Here is an 18,422-nt window from a genome sequence, read left to right as displayed (position 1 = left end):
CAAACATAAAACGTGTTTGAACTCTAAACTACTACTACTAAAACATTACATATATTTGTATGCAAATACAACATTTTGACCTACACGTTTAACGCATTTCGTGTAGGCCTATCCATTCATTAAACTGAACGTCACCTATAAAAGTACTGCTAAAAACTTTGTCTAAACTTCCTTGTCAATTGTTTTAACTCCCGTTGCTTTTCCGCAAAGGTATAGCCAACTTCCGTTTTGTTAAACACTTCGATACATAGGCTATGCTTAATGCATTAACATAGACAAAAGCATACCGTGATGTGAGTACACTTCACTACATGACCACAAATGTTATTGTTGATACCATGGTTAAATGGATAAATAAAATTAGCCTATATTAGGCTAGCCTTGTTACATTTTTACAACGAATGGGTTAAATAATGTTTTTCCAGCATTGAATTTTAACGTGTTTTTTAACACATTATGAGTAATTTTGTGCTGATTTTGTGTTAACTAAATAAGGGACAACACAAATTTGAATTAAAAGTAACGAACAATGTGTTCTTCAGCTATAGACACAGAGACTTGTTCAGTTAAAGACAGTTGTACTTTTTGCGCCTTTATTCTTTTTAATGCATCACAAATGGTGATATGGGGATGGCCTTTGTTTGCCTCTAAACTTTCAGTATCTCGTTTGCCCCCATTTTTTGTCTCCCTCGTACTCCACTGTTTATCCTCCGGCCATCAACCCATATCTCTCTCTCTCTCTCTCTCTCTCTCTCTCTCTCTCTCTCTCTCTCTCCTCAACTCTTTTTGTCAATAATACTCTCATGTCTCTCTCATACCTCTCTCACCGTTCAGCTGGAAGCACACATATAGCTACTCTCTTCTCTCCTGTTCCGTGAATTCATCAGAAGATAACAATTTCATCAAAACAACATGTTGTGGAAATCAAGGAGCAAAACAGAACCTTACTGCTTACAGGTAGGCTTGGGGTTTCGTTGAATTTTTAGTGCTTTATTTCTACTTTATTGTGCATGAAGTGACGGAGTGTGTCATATGCGAGAAACTTACTAGCCTAAACATGTTTTTTTCTATGTAATGAGAAGATCGTTTTTTAATCCTCTTTGTGTATTCGTTTAACATTTAATTTAGGCTTAATCGCAGTTTACATATTTCCTGCTAGCGATTAATTTTAAATTCACAAGCGTCTCAGAAAACATAAGAAATACAGCCTTTGTTAAAATTATCTTGCGCGTGCTAAATTATTTAGCTGAAAATAATTGTTTATCTTAAAATATTTAAATGATCAATAAAGTTCAGTAGGCTAAACCATCAAATGGTTGCAACAAGGAACAGAAAAAAATAACACGGCTCACTGAAAGTAATTTTTCAACTGAATGAAGTGAATTAATTAATTTAAAGGAATTAATTAATGTCCCTTTAAGGTGGTCTACACCCGACCCCTCCCTCCACCCCACACGTAGCGCTATAAGAGCGCTCGGGTGTGATTAACGGGGCCACTCTGATATAGAGCTTCATACAGAGCGAAGTACATTCACTTATACAGTCACGGGACTTTCGGATGTCTAGTTAATGGATCAAACACATATATGAGAGAACTTGGGATTTTAATTGACAGATAGATTTTAAGGAGGCTGTAATTCTAACTGCAGAAGGCATATTAGAGCTCGGAACCTTATTCCAGATGTTGGTTCACACCTACTCGACCATGGTGAGTTAAATATTGGTGCAAAGTTGGTCTATTTTTATTCAATTCCTTATTGACATCGTTGTCATGTGATATTAGCTGAGGTCAGTGTTTGATAGCGCACAGATGCATGACATTAAGCATTTCATGATAATAGCAACCCGGGTCAATGTTAAGTTTGTATATTATATGAAAGCACAAAAGGGTCATTTTTGTAAATGTCACATGCTGCCATTGGTCTGAGGTAACAGAGTCTTTGTCTTACAATACAGAGTGTACGTTTTATTTTGCGTTTCAACAAAGAATTGAATTGTAGAAAAGTTCAACTACAGCCAAGACAGTTTTGTTTGATTTAGTTTTGAGTTTTAAGTGAGAGTTTTTCCTCAATCGGTATTTTTGTGCCAAATAGACATTTTGGTGTGTTGCCGAAAATAAACTATTGGTCGAAATGAATGAGGCTGCTAAATTGATTTGTTAAATGGTTTATTCGTTTAAATCATTGGGAAAAATATCAGAGGCACTAAAGTCATATAAGATTATAGTATAAGCAGACAAATTGCCTGTGTATTTTATATAATCCTGTAAAACAATATTTAATTTGATCTATTGTCTAAGCTTGTCAGTAATGATTGTTCTAAACCGTGGGTAGCATTAAGACCTGGCACAGAGAAGTCTTTCAATTGGATCTTTTTAGAGGATTTGTTGGGCTGTAAAAAATGTATTCGCTTCGTTATAATAAATTAATATGCTGATAGATTAACAATAATTAATTTAAAAACACCCTGAAACAAATAAAATAACATGTAGCCTATATAAAATAACATTTTTAAAATAAAATGCATTGTAATCCATACAATTTACATTACAGTAATTGTTTCATTCATTTACGTATAATAAATGAATATGGTAAATATTAATGCAATAACTGATTTTATAAGATTATGTTGATTATTTTTACACGTGAAATTCAACACTCGCTGATAGGTAATGTTAACTCACCATTATGATTTTAATTAGACCTAACTCTTTTTGAGGTCGTTAATAGTAAATAGTAAATAAAACGGATGATTTTTTTTATTCACAGGACCGTGCGGACGGACTGTCTGGCTCCTCTCCGAGCGGGCGACTGTCTCAGCTGTCCTCGCTAAACCAGGCAGCTTATTCCTCGGCTCCACCGCTCTGCCACACACCGGCCTCCGACTTTCAACCGCCCTACTTTCCACCTCCATACCACCAATCTTCACTTTCCTACACCCAGAGTCAAGACGCCGGATACCCGCACTTACCGGACCCCTATCCCTCCATCAACTCTCTCCATCAGCACCAGCAGGCAGCGTGGCACTCTCAGCGCTCTCGCTCAGAGGAAGCGGGGCTTCTCTCACAATCACACCGGGCGCTGAGTTTAGACCCGCGGAGGGAGTATCCGGGCGTACCGCGGCTTCTCCATCATGGACTGGGTGAGGGAGCAGCGGCTCTGGGTGAGGGTCCTTTAGGAATGCACGCAGTGGGTCATCACGGTCTGGATGATATTCAAGTGAGTGTAATTCCTAACGTGTCTTTAGACGAATAAATGTATCTTTAACTGACCCTCATTTTGTCTAATTTCATGAACAAGAATCTCGTTCTGTCAAAAATAAAAAAATTATCGAAATACTTAATTTGCCATTGCCATGCTATTTGTATAATAACGAATATTTTAAAATGTGAACTGATAATAACTTTGAGGTTGTGTGTCAAAGATTAAGACGTTTTTTTCGTCAACATTGTCTGCAAGCCTCTATTTCAGATATATTTTATAGTCTTATATTTATTCCTGTAAGCTTTTTCTTTTTACTTAATACATTAAAATAAATATTAATTTTTTTGTCTTATTTGATACATGATTTAAATTTCTGTGGCCATTCAAAACATGTTAAGTAAAATATATTATATTTACAATTTTACTTAGCCTATAATACATTTTACAGTGTAAAACAGATTTTACACACGATGGCGGATAACAGCCAATGTATACCCATAACATCGAAGATTTCTCTGTCTCTCTCTCTCTCTCTCTCTCTCTCTCTCTCTCTATATATATATATTTATAGCCTAACCCTAACATATAATAAACCAAACTCACTATTAAATTAGTCCTATCGGAAACTATCGCGTAAAATTAAAAAACGAATTAATTAAAGAATTTGCAGAACTTTTTCTTATTTTAATTCAATTGGTTTTCGGCTATAGTGGTTACATAGTTGTTCAAACAACTACATCTCGAGCAGGTGCAGAATGAGTTAATGTCTGTCAGGAAACTTATAGCGCGTCCAATCGGTTTCCTCGGACAATTATTCAACAAACAACTCGACTCCCTTTGATAATATGACACCAGCAACACGAGGGAGTGTGGTTGTTTAATTTGCCACAAATAAAGCTGAGAAAAAAATATATATATTTAAATATAAACATAACAAGCCTAATTAGTAGATTACGAATCCAAACACCATACGTTTCTCTTGAAAGTAAGTAATACTTTTTCTATTATTTCCTTACTTTAGTGGTCTATGTGACCAGTAATGTTCTCCAAAGCAAAAATATTAAACAGTATTCTTTCCACTTTCCAGATCTTGTTAAAATATGCTAGCAAAACAAACAATGTTTTTAGAATAAATAAGTTGTTACATTTGAATGATTAGTGTCCGATAATTGTCAAAATATTTTTAAAAGCATTTTAATTTTATTCTTCTGCACAGTAATTCAGTGTGTGATCAAATCCCATGATTTACGAGTCTAAGCTAAATAATTACATACCATAAATATTTACAGTCAATATTTGTTTTGGGAGTCAACATGACTGTTTTTTGTCACGGTCAGACTACCCCTCAAACTCTAGTCCATCTTGTTAGTGTAAAAACATTTGGTGAAAAATTACTTGTTATTTAGTCACTAAAAACGACCAAGAAAACGACAAACAATAAGCAGTGCTGTATGTTAAGATGAAGAAACTGAACCAGTATTTTACTATCTTGTTTTACCAGGGCATGGAGGAGGCATCAGCTTTGGGAATTCTGGACCATTCTGTCATCAAGAAAGGTTAGAGTCTGTACCTCTGATGCATGAGAGGGGTGACCTCTCCAGCTAGAAAACGATTTTATGTGGTGCCCGACATGATACATTAAATAATTCAACCGAGCACACACACACGCACACAAAATAATACAGCTTTGCAATTTCATTTTAAGTCGCGAAATCCCGCAGAACTCTTCCTCTGCCTTCACCCTTAAGGCAGTTGCTGTTAATGAACTGTGCATGGTCATATGAGAGAAAGAGGGGGGTTAGAAGCATGGCAAAGGGGGGAAGAGTGCAGATAATAACGTTATGAATTCAAACCATCACTATTTCCACATACCAAGAAGAACAAAAATCTTTTCTCTCAAGAAATGAGTTAATTGGTATTTGAAAACACTTTCCGTCCCCTGCAGTCTGCACGTTCACCAATTACTTTTGCATGAATCAAACTGCGTTCCGTTTGTGTAGAGCACTGTGAAATCTCAGGTATTTACAAAGCAACAGAATAAATCAATCTTATACTCAAGGGTATAGGGTGATCCCCTTGTAGAGAACGAACCAAAGGCCACGTGAATAAGTGGATGTGTTCTTGGAGTTTATGAGACGCATCCAGCAGCGCAGTGTCCACAAATCAGGGTTTTGGCTAGAAGGGATACAGCTATCTCCACTGGGCATGCGCACTTCAATACCGCATCATTTTTGTCACGCTGACAACAGTTAGTTGCTATTTTTATTATTATTGTAAGGTTAGGTTTAGGGTTGGGGTAGGTGTAGGCATTAGCTAATGTAATTTATTGTAATATTATGGCGAGATTTTGCATCACTTCTGGCCGTAGCTGTAGCCCTTCTAGCAACAACCGCAAATCAGCGCTGCGCAGCAGGGCGTAGCGAAGACGCACACACCGCCCACAAAGAGTGGAAAGACAATACTATCGCATTTTACCTCTACAAAAAGAATACAGATAATATAAACACTAACACCATGCCACCATGTGCCAATCCATGAGAAAGGGGGAGGGGATATGCGCTTCCAAAACGCCACAGTGCGCGCAAACACACTCAACAAGAAAAGCCATAAAGCTGAACAGGAATTGAGCAACCTAAATATAAACTGTACTCTAGACTTTTTGGGATATGCTAATCGTTACTTTTAAAATAAAAAATCTGTCTTTTGGGGATGTGGGTTGATCATCATAACTGTCCTTTGAAGTTATGTCCCCCACATCTTAACTATAAATCATTCATACACCCATGCAATACGCGCATGCACTGGATTTGTGTAGTGTGTTATTGAAGTGCGCTTGAAAATCCAGCCCACACAGATGTGGCCTACGAAAATAAGCGATTACACACAGGGCTAATCTTATAAAAACAAATGAAGGGTTTTGGGGATGATGTAACAAAGATCTTTGAGCTCAAATGTAAAACCAGTGAAGTCTGTTCTTTCGTAAACAGTACAATTATTAGTCTGAATGAAGATTTATGTGTTCATTTAAAAAAGACATTGGATGGCTGGAAAAAAGCATAATAAATATTCACTGTGTCAGGTTAAAACGTTTAAATACTAAACAGCACAATTTTCGCTTTTAATTTTCGCTATTTTATAAATCGTGTAATTTTTCACAATATCGTCGTTGGGTTCATTATAAAGTCAGATTTGTATCGAGGCAGAAAACTTTAATTATAAGCACAAATAAAAACACGAAAATGGTTTTGTGCACAACAGATGGAATACAGTCTTTCCCTATGGAGATGCAACACCCATTTCAAAATAAGAGTGAGAAACCGACATGAAACACTGTCATTACTGAGACAACAGATGTCAACCTGTGGGAGAGCAAACAACCAAACTGACTTTGACTAAAAAGGTTTTCATAACAGCAGGCCAACTCCAAAAGCACAAATTAGCACATTTCTATGAATCTAATTGTCACTGCTTTAAAAACAAGACACTGTTCTCATGAGATTTAGGGTAATTCTGGCACTAGTACCTTAAACCTCTTTCCTCTTTTCTATAGTTCCTCTCCCGTCAAAGCTAAATGGCTCAACGGTCTCTGCCCTGTCCCTTACTAAAGATGGTCTGGGCCTGGGGTGTGTGTCGAACCCGGCAGAGGTTTTCTGCTCTGTCCCCGGCCGTTTGTCCCTCCTCAGCTCCACCTCTAAGTACAAGGTCACAGTTGGAGAGGTGCAGAGACGTCTTGCCCCACCTGAGTGCCTCAATGCCTCGCTGCTTGGAGGAGTCCTGCGCAGGTAAATGGAGGAATGTCAAATATAATCATTTATATTGCATGTGTAATCACAGAAGAAACTCGTTTTTGACAAGACGAAAGTGTACTTTTTGAGAATTACAGAAATGTTTGGTACTACAAATAGAGTGGAGCTCAAAAGGCCAAAAAAGCGTTTATTTAGCAAGGATCTCATTTAAAGGGATGCACCAAAACAAATGTTGTCAACATTTATTCACTCTTGTTTGGTTCAAAACATGTATGTGATTCTTTTCTCAGTGGAACACAAAAGAAGATATTTTAAGAAATGTCTCAGTGGTTTTGTGGCCATACAATAGAAGTCAGTGGGAGCAGGTGTTGTTTGGTTGCCAACATTCTTCAAAATATCTTCTTTTGTGTTCTGCAGTAGAAAGTGAGTCATACAGGTTTGGAATGACATGAGGTAAATGATGACATAATTTTGATTTTTTGGATGAACTAACCTTTTGATACCATTTCTTTTTCATGACAATTGTGATTATTACTAAACAATAAACACAAGTTGACAAACCTTAGAAAATGTGGACTTTGACTTTAAAACCTCACTGTATAGATACTGTACAGAATCTAAATATTAGGATTCATTTTGACAGTAAGACCAGACGTGTGCTGCACAAACAGACATTCTTGATGAATCTGAGGTGTTAATCTTTTCCACCTCTCCTCACTCAGAGCCAAATCAAAAAACGGCGGCCGCTGTCTGCGAGAACGTCTGGAGAAGATCGGTCTCAACCTGCCCGCCGGCCGCCGAAAGGCAGCCAACGTCACACTCCTCACGGCACTGGTGGAAGGTACTGAAACATTTCATCAAACCCAGACACATATTATCACATTATCTCCACTGCTTTCCTACAATCTCGTACCTGCTGCTGTAATTGTCCCAAACTCAGCACATGCACTATATAATCAGCCCCTTAGGTTAGCAAATTTCTGAAAGGAACGTATATGTTAATGTGAGTGTACAATAACTTCCTAGGGAGTGATAACTTAAAAATTTTAACACAATGCAAGGAGTCATTTTAAGATGTTCAGGCTATTATCACCTCAACGTCTCAACGTTTTTTTTCTCAGGTGAAGCGGTTCATCTTGCACGGGACTTTGGGTACGTGTGCGAGACCGAGTTTCCAGCCCGGGCCACAGCAGAGTATCTGTGCAGACAAACCAACCCGGAACAGTTGCCCACACGACGCAGTATGTTGCTGGCCACCAAGTGAGTACCGGAGATTCCTAAGATTCATGGGGGTTAAACTGTTTTATTCAAAAATAGGTTTACTACACAAAGTTTTCACTAGACCTGAGTATTTATGGTAGACTTTGATACTAGTTGCTATAAATCTTTTAATTTTTTTCTCAGAGGTATGGTATTTCAAGTAAATAAGTAAAAGTTTGTTTGGAATGATGGTGAATTGTGCAAAGACTAGAAACGTAATAAGAAATTCATTTTAATTTCATACTTATGTGACAAAAATAGATATTACAGAAAATAACTAAGAACCACTTAACAGCACAGAATTTGTTTAACTTATTTGTGAATACATAATCTCTTGGAGCTTCATTCAGCTTTTTACCACCAATTTAAAGGCACATACACACTCTCACCCCTCTTTTCACGTCTACAGGGAGATTTGCAAAGAGTTCATGGATCTGATGTCACAGGACAGGTCGCCGTTGGGTGGCACCCGCCCCACCCCCTGCCTGGAGCCCGGGGTGCAAAGCAGCCTGACCCACTTCAGCCTCCTCACCCACGGATTTGGCACGCCCGCCATCTGCGCCGCCCTATCGGCCTTCCAGAGCTACTTGCTAGAGGCCCTAAAACTGCTGGATAAAGGGGAGGGAGGAAAGAGCCACCATGACAAAGAAATAAAGCACCGCAAATGAACACTTTGGAAAAAGACAGTGCTGTTTCTGGGCCCTTCCTCACTTTTAGGAGTGTATGAGTGTATTTATGTGTATGAATGTGTGTGTCAGCCAACTGATTTACATGCAGTATCTTGCTGCCGGGTTCAGATTTTGCGCCGACACAGATCACAGAAACGCAAGCCAGTATGGAATGGTTACATTCGTGTCTGATGAAATCTGAGGTCTCCCAGGAGATGCAGGAAATGCAACAATTTTTGATACACACTGCATGTGGACCACAAACTCCCTCTGGATCCTCGGGATGAGAAGACTGATATTTGTGTTCTCTGGAGACCGGGGCCCAAAACCAATCACACATGGCACGGACAATTAGAGTTGGGGTGGCAATTTATGTATTAAACAACGAATTTGTAAAATGTCATTTTGTACTTCATGTTCTGTTTATTATTAATGTTATTGGTATTCTTATTGATGTATTGCAATGTAAATGTAATATATTATTAAAGCAAAACCAACAAACTGCTTTATGCAAAGAATATGAATTGAAGTTATTTTGAAATGCGAGGTTTGCAAATTCTGTTTTTAGCAACACTAAACAGAAAAAATTATATTTACTATAGTAAAGTGCAGTAAACTGTAGTATGCTGTGGTATTTTACAGCATGTATAGCACTCTGTACTATTAATTATAGTAAATTAATAAACTGTAGTAATATTTATGCTGGCAAGGTCCAATAACACTATGGTATCTAGGAATTTTACTATAGTTTACTACAGTAAATACTAAAAGTATACTGAAGTATTTTTCATGTGGTGTAAATCGATGGGCCACAGTGTTAAATAAGCATATTAAAGAAATAGTTCATTCAAAAATAAAAATTATGTAATTGTTTATTTACCCTCCAAACCTGTACGAATTCATTTTTTATGTGAAACAGAAAAAAAAGTTATTTTGAGAAAATAGTGGTTTTGTGTCTATACAATTAAAGTCAATGGATGCCAATATTGTTTGGTTTCCAACGTTCTTCAAAATATATTTTGTGTTCGGCAGAAAAAAAGAAACCAAACAGGTTCGGAATGGGATGAGGGTAAATAAATGATGGATTCTTTTCGGTTCAACTATCCCTTTAGCATGGAAAAAAGACACCCATCACTTTTAGGATTTGCAAATCACAGAAAACCCCTTGCATGAGTATATTTTATACACTAACCAGGTGGCTCTTTACCTTTTATAAATGGACTTGTTGGTGCGGTGCAAGTCTGGCGTGATTACAAAATTAGCGTGATACAAATTGAACACCCAGGGGGGAAGTTTGAATTTTCTAGCCCTATTTGCTAAAGGCAGGGTGACATTACCCACACCAAAACCTCAATGTAACACAGTGGCAAATCCAGCAGAATTACCTCTGAGATAAAACAGTCCTGACCACTAACCTCCGGGGGCTCGGCAATCACTACAGTGGCAGAACGCAGCTAAACAGTTGCTAGGCTCTCTGTTCTCTCCTCTCTCACCCCATCTGTCACTCTACCTTTCTTCGTCTGCTCAGGGGCCTGCATCTCCATACCTGCCCCCCTGCCAGCTCTCACTCACACAGGCACACACACGTACCCATCCTTAGTGTCAATTACCCGCTCCCCCTTTCCATGACCCCCCACCCATCTCTCTGACACTCAGCAGGGCTGCTCTGCATTTCTCTTTGCCTGCAGGCGAACATATGCTGCTCGTCCCTTTAGATTCCGGTGTGTTCAGGAGAGAGGGATTGTTTAATGTTTATTAATCACCTGTCTGTGGAGGAGAGAGGGGAAGGAGGCGCGCAAACGCACGCGAGCCGAGTGTAAAAACACTTGTGTACAAAGGAGTAAGGAAACAAGTACACATCCAAACATAGCAGAAGCGCACGTCTCTTTTTTTAAATCCCTTTTTGCCAACTTTGCAGCATGACACAAATAGACCTGACAAACTTTTGAGTGTGTTTTTGTGTAACAAAGTGCAGGAAGTGATTGGGTAGTTGATATATTATATATTATACACGTGTCCTTTGGTATGACATAACTAACAATGAAGATATATCTCTCTTATGCTGTTTAATATGTAAAAAATAAACATTCATAATATAAATATTATATTATTAAAGGTTTGTTTTCTAAATTTTGGTCACACTATATGACACAACTACCCGATTAAATCTGAGATATACATTTGAATGTAAATATGCCTTAATTCATTAATAAAGCCAAAATAAGATTGTTTATCTAACAGGAATTTTTGTTTTATTAGAGCACAGAGGGTTACATTTGCAATATAAAAGAGTGTGACCAGAGGGGAATAACAGTAGTTGCTCATTTGGGGTCTGCGGAAAGCTTCTCCATGTCATGAATGCCGTCCTTGTCAATCAAACGGACAGTGAAAGAATGCAGGTTCAGGATGAAACGTTTGTTGAGCTGTGGGAGGAAAAGAAGACATCAAAAAAGTTATATAAGGTTACAAACTCAAAGCTTAAAGCTTATACTTGGTATCACATAATAAATAAATCAATATCACATGATATAAAAGTATTACAGCAATGTGCAAAAATACATTTACCTAAAATATATCACAGCTGTCCTTCTGAAGCCTTGTATTTCTTGATTTTTATTTTTTGCCATAAATCATTATTATTATTTACCCTTTATTATTTAACAACTAAAGATTTTAATCCTTTAAAAAAGTATAGTGTTTTTTTCCATTTCCTTAAAAAACAGCGAATTTGGACCTAAGTTTCAGAAGGACAGCAACGATATACTGATTTATATCAGGTCTCAAAATGTCAGGTGAAATACAAGTTAAAATGTTCATGTCACAATAACAGATTTTCCTGGCCAAAAGATTCACAATAACGATGTCATCACTATTAAAATAAAATATATAAATGTCAGTCAAATCATTTTTCCTTTTTTGGCCAATTAATCATACTCAAAATAAAATAATATAAAAGGCAAAGACAATATATATGCATTGTGGCTGTTAAGACAAAATATTAAATGGGTGAAATACCACCCCAAACTATATTGAAGTGTCAACCAGATTATTAATATTTGCATTAGTTAATGCTAATGCAAAGATTTTAAGATTGTAAAGGTCTTCTAAATTTCATATAATACAACATTACACCATGTTAAATTATATTATGACTTATTGATATTATGATGAATCTTTCACATCTGAGAACAGTATACAAGTATAAGTGCCTGTTTAGAGAAGTTTCAGATATGGACTACATTTAATACTCGACTAATAATCTAATATCATACATCATTTCAGAATCTTTAATAAACTGACCGTGCACAAAAATTTAAGAAGTAGAATAGAAGGATTGGGTGGAAATGGACAGTCTTGCAGAATAACTAAATTTAAGTGCTTTTTTACTAGTCAGCAAACCTTATGGAATCAATTTTGTGGATGAACAAACCAGCACAAGGAAAACATACAGTCAGTACACTACACAACTTACCTCTTCTATACACTTCTTCAGCAGATCCACGGCCTCCTCACGGGTCAGATCTGTAGTACATACATACAAATATGTTAAGAATAAACAACTAAACAAGTTTATTAAAAAATAATGATCTTTTTCAGGTGGTTGATATTTACCTGGTCTGTAGTATCGGTCCAGGATGGAGAGGGTGAGGAAAGCACCGTATCCATGTGCAGCAAAAGGGGCTTTGGCAAGTGCTGACAGGTAGTCCATGTAGTACAGGCCGGGACCATCAGTTTCATCATATCCTGCTAAGAGCAGGTTCACATGATATGGAGTCTAAAAAAAAGAGATCATTCAAAACGAATGAATATGCCAAATAAATAAGGGACAATGTAAGGGTCATTCAGTCATTAGAACAAAATAAACCCCTGAGAGGATCAGAAGGACCTCGACGGGTAACACTGACAAGATTTAATATTCAGTAACATGAACCTGATATCTCTCAGCCACAACTACATTACAGTAATTCACAAGTCAATCACCTATTTACAGTACCCAATTGAAAACACCTACAATCATATCAAACTTTTACATTGGCAGAAGTGGAAGCATTAGATGGAAGTAGATAGCGAGAGAAAAAGAGAGAGGAAAGCGCAGGGAGGGGTGTGAAACAGCCGAGAAAGGGGAGGGAGGGGAGTGTGGAGCGGTCTGGGGGGGGGGTCGCTGGTGTCACCAGCAGTGTGACATCTGCAGGAAGAAGGCACCCCTGCTGCCGCGAGCACCTACCCACCTCCTCTCTCCTCTCCTCCATCTCCCGCCCTCACCCTGATGCCCTGGAGTGATGCCAGCTCTCATTAAAACTTCTTTAAGTCCTCTTCCTCCTATCTCGCTCTCGCGCTCTCGATCTCCTCGCACAAAACTCTGAAACTACTCTCACTTTCCAGCACGTATACCGTCTCAGATACTGAGATTTCAACCACGTTCTGCTATCACCTTAACGTTCGTGCTGTAGGGAAGAAGGTGAAATTTGTCATTTTGCCATGTTTAAATACTTTGCCTAGTTTAGTGTGAAGTTTAAAGGAATAGTACACCCAAAAATAACAATTCTGTCAACATTTACTCACTCTCTTATCATTTCAAACCTGTATGACTTTCTTTTGCGTAGCACAAAAGATGATATTTTGAAGAATGTTGGTAACCGAACAACAGCGGTTCCCATTGACTTCTATTGTCTGGACACAAAACCAATGTAAGTCAATGGATACCGCTGTTGTTCGGTTGCCAACGTTCTTCAAAATATCTTCTTTTGTGTTCTGCAGAAGAAACAAAGTCATACAGGTTTGGAACGAGATGAGTGTGAGTAAATGATGACACAATTATAATTTTTGGGTGAACTATCCCTTTAAGGCCGAGTTCCCAAAGATGCTTTAAAAGCGGTTTTGTTAGGTTGTGCGGCCTAATGTGGCTTCTGGTTTCCCAATGAGGTAAAACTGGGGCTGGATTAGCAGAAAAAATGATCCGAGCCATGTCTAAGAACCAAAATATCATGGAAATCCTGGAGTCACTTTGGCCCATAAGCAACTAACACTTTTTTAACCTAAAAAATATTCAAGTTGTATTGCAATTGACAAAAAATACAAATTCAAACTTTGATTTCAGGGTTTTAATTACACAGTACAGCAGTGAATCTATAACACTCGGTCCAGATCCTCACAGCAGTGCGAATAAAACTAGAACATCTCCACCTCAACCCACCTGAGAGGCTTCTATCGGATCTGGCCGCCCTCTGTTCTCTGCGGCTCTCTGGGGCACGTTTGGGTGAGTAAACACCCCCTAGAGATGCTCACCTATGCAATATGGTTCACTCCCAGCAGTGTGGTTTAAAAGAACGGATGCTTGTTGAAAGACAAGATTTGAGTTTGTGTTATATTCCCCCGAGCGTCATCTACCCCATCTTTATAAAATCAACACCTGTTTCACGCATTCTCCACCTGCCTCGTGAACTACAGTACAAGCACAAGAGCCCATCACCTGTGTCCCAGTGTAAAAAAGAGGGACAGTAAAAAACAGCTTTGTCTGATGAATATAAAGATTGATAATAGTATTGTATCATTTATTCTTCTATTGGTCTCACGCTTTCATCTTCTGTGGCTGTGTTCCCCATCCCTTGCCTACTGCCCCAGGACATGTTCTCGTCTTTGGCATCTCTGCCCAATCTGCCGTATTAATTGTTCATCTGTAGGGGAACAGGGGAATGCCTCGCAATATGGCACCAGTAATTATTTGTGCCAGTGTGTTGGGAGAGAACGAGGGCCAATAATATTTCAAGCGTGCCAATAAAGGCAAACTGTTGCTGGACGGTTCTGTGCAGAGCTCGAGGGGAAGTTGGACGCGCTCGTGATTTCAAAACAAAGGCACGATACATAAAACAATCACAGAAATGCAGGTTTGGCTTTAAAGAGTTGGTTTAAACTCCCGTATGTTGGTATCTATGTGGACTCTATTATGAGGAATCAGTGCTTCGCAGTTTAAACAGATTTATCCGCCTTTTCCTTCTCTCTGTGTGAAAATCCGTCTGAGGAGACTTTCAAACTCCAGGGGAGCCCCAAAGGCCCAGTTGTTTTTTTAGAAACCTGGTGCTTAAAGCGTGCATGACATCTTTCTCATTTAAACATCCCGAAGGGTTTGAGCACAGATGAGAAAAGGATCTACAATGTAAACCGTCAATTAAATAAAACAAAAATTTGCTAGATTACACAATTACCCATAATCCGTTTTTTTAAATGAGACTTGAGAGAACAAAAACCCTTGCATTTAATATTTTTACAGTTGAGGAACTGAGGCAGTATGCAAGTATAAATATGTGAACAAAACAATCTATTACAGTCAATGCTTTAAGGAAAATTAGAGAGCAAATATTGAAGAAATAGACCAAGGTTATCTTCTTCAAGCTAAGAAAGGCAGAGGACACTAAGGCAAGCTAAAAGCGCGCTGACTTATGAACTTGTAGCACTTCCTCGGCCCCAAGAGCCCACCCCTCCCGCCCTCACCCCCCTTTCGCTCACTCTAATTGTTTTTGTAATCATTTTCTTCACTCTGCTATTGTGACAGGAGGCAGTTACACTCTTCCTAACAAATTAACACACACACAACCAGACAAAAGAGGCAGGATGGCGACAAGCCCATTTTTGGACAGATGGGTGCGCTCCACGTTGCCCTCAGTTTAACACACAAACACATACATTTGGAAAAATTCTCAAATAGGCAGGAGGCGCAGGTGTCGACGACCTCTGAGACTCTGATATCAACACTAGACATTCAAAATATAATGGCATCAGTTTCCTTTTTATACTAATTAAATACCAGTTGCAGGCATTCAGATATGCACTTTACTGTCTGTGCCATTTAATAAAACGCACCAAAAAGAACTGAACACGAACTAAAAATAAATACCTGTTTTAATGTCTTAATGCCACTAGTTTTTTGTGAAATCAATTTGTGAATGGGATGTTATATTTTCTCTGCATGTAAAAAAAAATTCAGTAGTATTTTAACATACAGCAGCTTCATCAACAACACTTCTGCATTGATTTTATATGTAGATGGAGCAGAAAAGGGAACAATGAATCAGATTTTTTTCCACCTGCAACCCAAAATTTTAATCTGCTGCTGCCATTGTTGCTTTAGATATATACACAATATTCACAAACTTTCCGATATTGAAACAAATGTAAAATTACTGATATGGATCAAAGAAAATCCAGAGCATGAATGTGAAGGTACTGGACCCACCCGACTGCGCAGATAGTCTGCAAGGTTTTTCCTTGTGAAGTTTGCAGCTGCTGATGGACTTAGCTCATATCCTGATAAAAAGAAAAATAGAAATCTGGATGAACGAAAAAAACAACAGAAACAACTGTCTGAGTCTTTAAGACAACATTGCAAGAGTATGACTACATAAAAACTCATATTCAAATGTATCACAAAAATAAATTAATAAATTAACATATACCATACTTTCCATACATACCATAAAAACCAAAAACAGTTCAACTTTAGCAGGGATTATTATAAAAATGCATGCTTACCATTTCTCATTTTATAAAGCTGGACATTTTTCTGAATGTATTCTGCAAACTGTACTGTGTCTCCAGCTTCACCCACACACAGGAGCAAGATCTTCTCACTGAGCTTGAACATCTTGTCATAATCTGTCAAATATAAAAAACGTCATGTTTACATCACAATATATTTGACGTCATCTGTTTATATGAACGCGTGTTACGGTACTTACTGTAACATGATGCGTTTACAAAGTATTAGCTGTCGTAATAAATTAAGGTACAGGTACAAAAACTATACTTTATACAATACCATTGGTTTTGTATAAAATCACTTGCGTTTTAATATTTCTCATGCATAAATATGCGAAATAAATAAAGTTAATAATAATGTATAGAAAGTATTGAGGTTGACTTCATACTTTCACTTTCATAACTAAATCGCAAACTCATTCTATCACAACTGACACTCGCGGAAAAGTGTTGGCAGAAGAGGTTGAATAAGATTTCATATACCGTGAACACCTCCACTGAATATATAAATATGTAAATCACTTCAACGCACAAACTGTGTTAGCTCAGGATAGCTAACACTAAACGACTTACACTTCAGTTCACATTTATTCTAAAATAAGCAAACGTATTTGCATATATTACGTAACTGTATAAACAGTTAAACGTATTCAATTACTTGTTTGAACAGGTCTATTATTGAGTTTTGGCGTTATTTTATTTCCGGCTGTTAGCGCGATGCTAACATGCTAAAACACATCTGCTAAACTCACCGTGTTTCATCTGTATTATACTACTGGCTGCTACATTATCTGCTGCGACCAAGACAAAGTCCGGCCCTTGTATCCCAATCAGGTATTCCATGCCGTGAACTGAATTAACAGTAAACTAACCACACTGTTCTTCGGTAATGGACTGGTAGTGCAACTCAATCAGATATTACACAGCAAAAGATGAAAGCAGTCACCGGTGGCGCACTGTTCATACGTCATGAGAGAGCGTCTTTTCTAATGTCACGTGACAGTAATCTGACAGGGCAAGATGATATTTGGCCAGAAAGTAACATTCTGACATGAATGAAGAATATTAGACTTGAAAGAGGACTGTAAATGACAAAAATATACATTTAAAAAAGTTAAATACAGGTCAAGATTGAATGGTAGGTTTTCTAGTTAGCATTAGCGTTAAAGTTTTCAATGGGTCAACATTGCTATTTGGCAGTACAATGTATTGTTACAAAAGCTTTTCAAAAATCCATAGCCTGTTCGATAATCATGAATGGATGTAAAAATTTGTCCGTATAAAAAAGTGTGATGAGCCTAATATAAATTTATAAATTGATTATGTATCGATATATATCAATTACATTTTAATTTTGTTAATTAATTTAGTCAATAATCATCTCCAAAACTAAAATATCCAAGACATGTTTTATTTGTTAAATGCTCTTCATTAAAGACCATAGTGTTTATTATCTTTACTACACAACTTAACATGAGTATAAATGATTGATCGTGTTGCTCAGGCAGGTGATTTCAGATATTGTATACACAACCAGCTGCAGCAGAACGTCTATGGCCTCCATCCACTGCAAAGACTTCTATTCAGGTTCATTAGTTTTGGTTCTTTGTGTCCCTTTCCTATACTGTGCATGGTGTTCCTAGCACATCATAAGTGCAAAACCTATTGAAAATCAGTGGGGTGTATGTATAGTTAAGAAAAGTATCTTCCTTTTCTGAGAGCTTGCACTCTCTGTACCAGTTTGTTCATAAAGTTATATATTTTCACTGTAGCATTTGTTATTGAATTATTTTGTATAAATTGCATATTCATGTGATGAAAGTATATTTTTTTCTTCCCTTTCTATCGGTCTCTCCTTCAGCGGTTGTCACTGGTTCAGCCTGACTGCTTCGTTAGGACTCATCATTTGCATTCAGATTAATTATCTAATTACCGACAAATGTCCGGCGGCCACCCCGCACTCCAGCTCATCAGCTCTGCGCCTGTAATTATTTTAATCATTTACTTTCATC

The 18,422-nt window shown here is 37.7% G+C and overlaps 2 protein-coding genes across 3 annotated transcripts; one reads left to right on the top strand and one right to left on the bottom strand.

Moving 5' to 3' along the window:
* Positions 1-840: 840 nt before the first annotated feature.
* Positions 841-9,707, top strand: tfap2e (transcription factor AP-2 epsilon). Of its 2 annotated transcripts, none has more exons than XM_057354959.1 (7): positions 841-957; positions 2,769-3,218; positions 4,705-4,759; positions 6,754-6,985; positions 7,672-7,790; positions 8,071-8,209; positions 8,619-9,707. In XM_057354959.1, the coding sequence occupies exons 1-7, from the start codon at positions 913-915 to the stop codon at positions 8,875-8,877; spliced, it is 1,299 nt and encodes a 432-aa protein (XP_057210942.1). In that variant the 5' UTR covers positions 841-912; the 3' UTR covers positions 8,878-9,707. The 2 variants fall into 2 exon arrangements, with proteins under 2 accessions (XP_057210942.1, XP_057210943.1); XM_057354960.1 differs by lacking the exon at positions 841-957 and adding an exon at positions 1,522-1,708.
* Positions 9,708-10,744: 1,037 nt separating this feature from the next.
* On the bottom strand, positions 10,745-17,373 carry psmb2 (proteasome 20S subunit beta 2). The gene is made up of 6 exons (XM_057355598.1): positions 17,163-17,373; positions 16,405-16,527; positions 16,109-16,179; positions 12,490-12,652; positions 12,350-12,399; positions 10,745-11,300 (listed from the first exon to the last, which is right to left on the bottom strand). Exons 1-6 carry the CDS (start codon positions 17,251-17,253, stop codon positions 11,199-11,201), a joined length of 600 nt encoding a protein of 199 aa, XP_057211581.1. The 5' UTR covers positions 17,254-17,373; the 3' UTR covers positions 10,745-11,198.
* Between the last annotated feature and the right edge of the window lie 1,049 nt (positions 17,374-18,422).

This window comes from Triplophysa rosa, linkage group LG16 (assembly GCF_024868665.1).
Source record: "Triplophysa rosa linkage group LG16, Trosa_1v2, whole genome shotgun sequence".
In the NCBI taxonomy this organism is placed as follows: domain Eukaryota; kingdom Metazoa; phylum Chordata; class Actinopteri; order Cypriniformes; family Nemacheilidae; genus Triplophysa; species Triplophysa rosa.
Note: the sequence above shows the minus strand (reverse complement) of the source record. Positions and strands in the feature narration are given on the sequence as shown.

Excerpts from the sequence above, each read along its gene's own strand:
- tfap2e (XM_057354959.1), top strand. The coding sequence starts at position 913 with ATGTTGTGGAAATCAAGGAGCAAAACAGAACCTTACTGCTTACAG. Across the intron at positions 6,986-7,671 it reads CTTGGAGGAGTCCTGCGCAG|AGCCAAATCAAAAAACGGCG; the intron begins GTAAATGGAGGA and ends CTCCTCACTCAG. Across the intron at positions 8,210-8,618 it reads AGTATGTTGCTGGCCACCAA|GGAGATTTGCAAAGAGTTCA; the intron begins GTGAGTACCGGA and ends TCACGTCTACAG.
- psmb2 (XM_057355598.1), bottom strand. The coding sequence starts at position 17,253 with ATGGAATACCTGATTGGGATACAAGGGCCGGACTTTGTCTTGGTCGCA. Across the intron at positions 16,528-17,162 it reads TATAATACAGATGAAACACG|ATTATGACAAGATGTTCAAG; the intron begins GTGAGTTTAGCA and ends TATATTTGACAG. Across the intron at positions 12,653-16,108 it reads CAGACTATCTGCGCAGTCGG|ACTCCATATCATGTGAACCT; the intron begins GTGGGTCCAGTA and ends TCTTTTTTTTAG.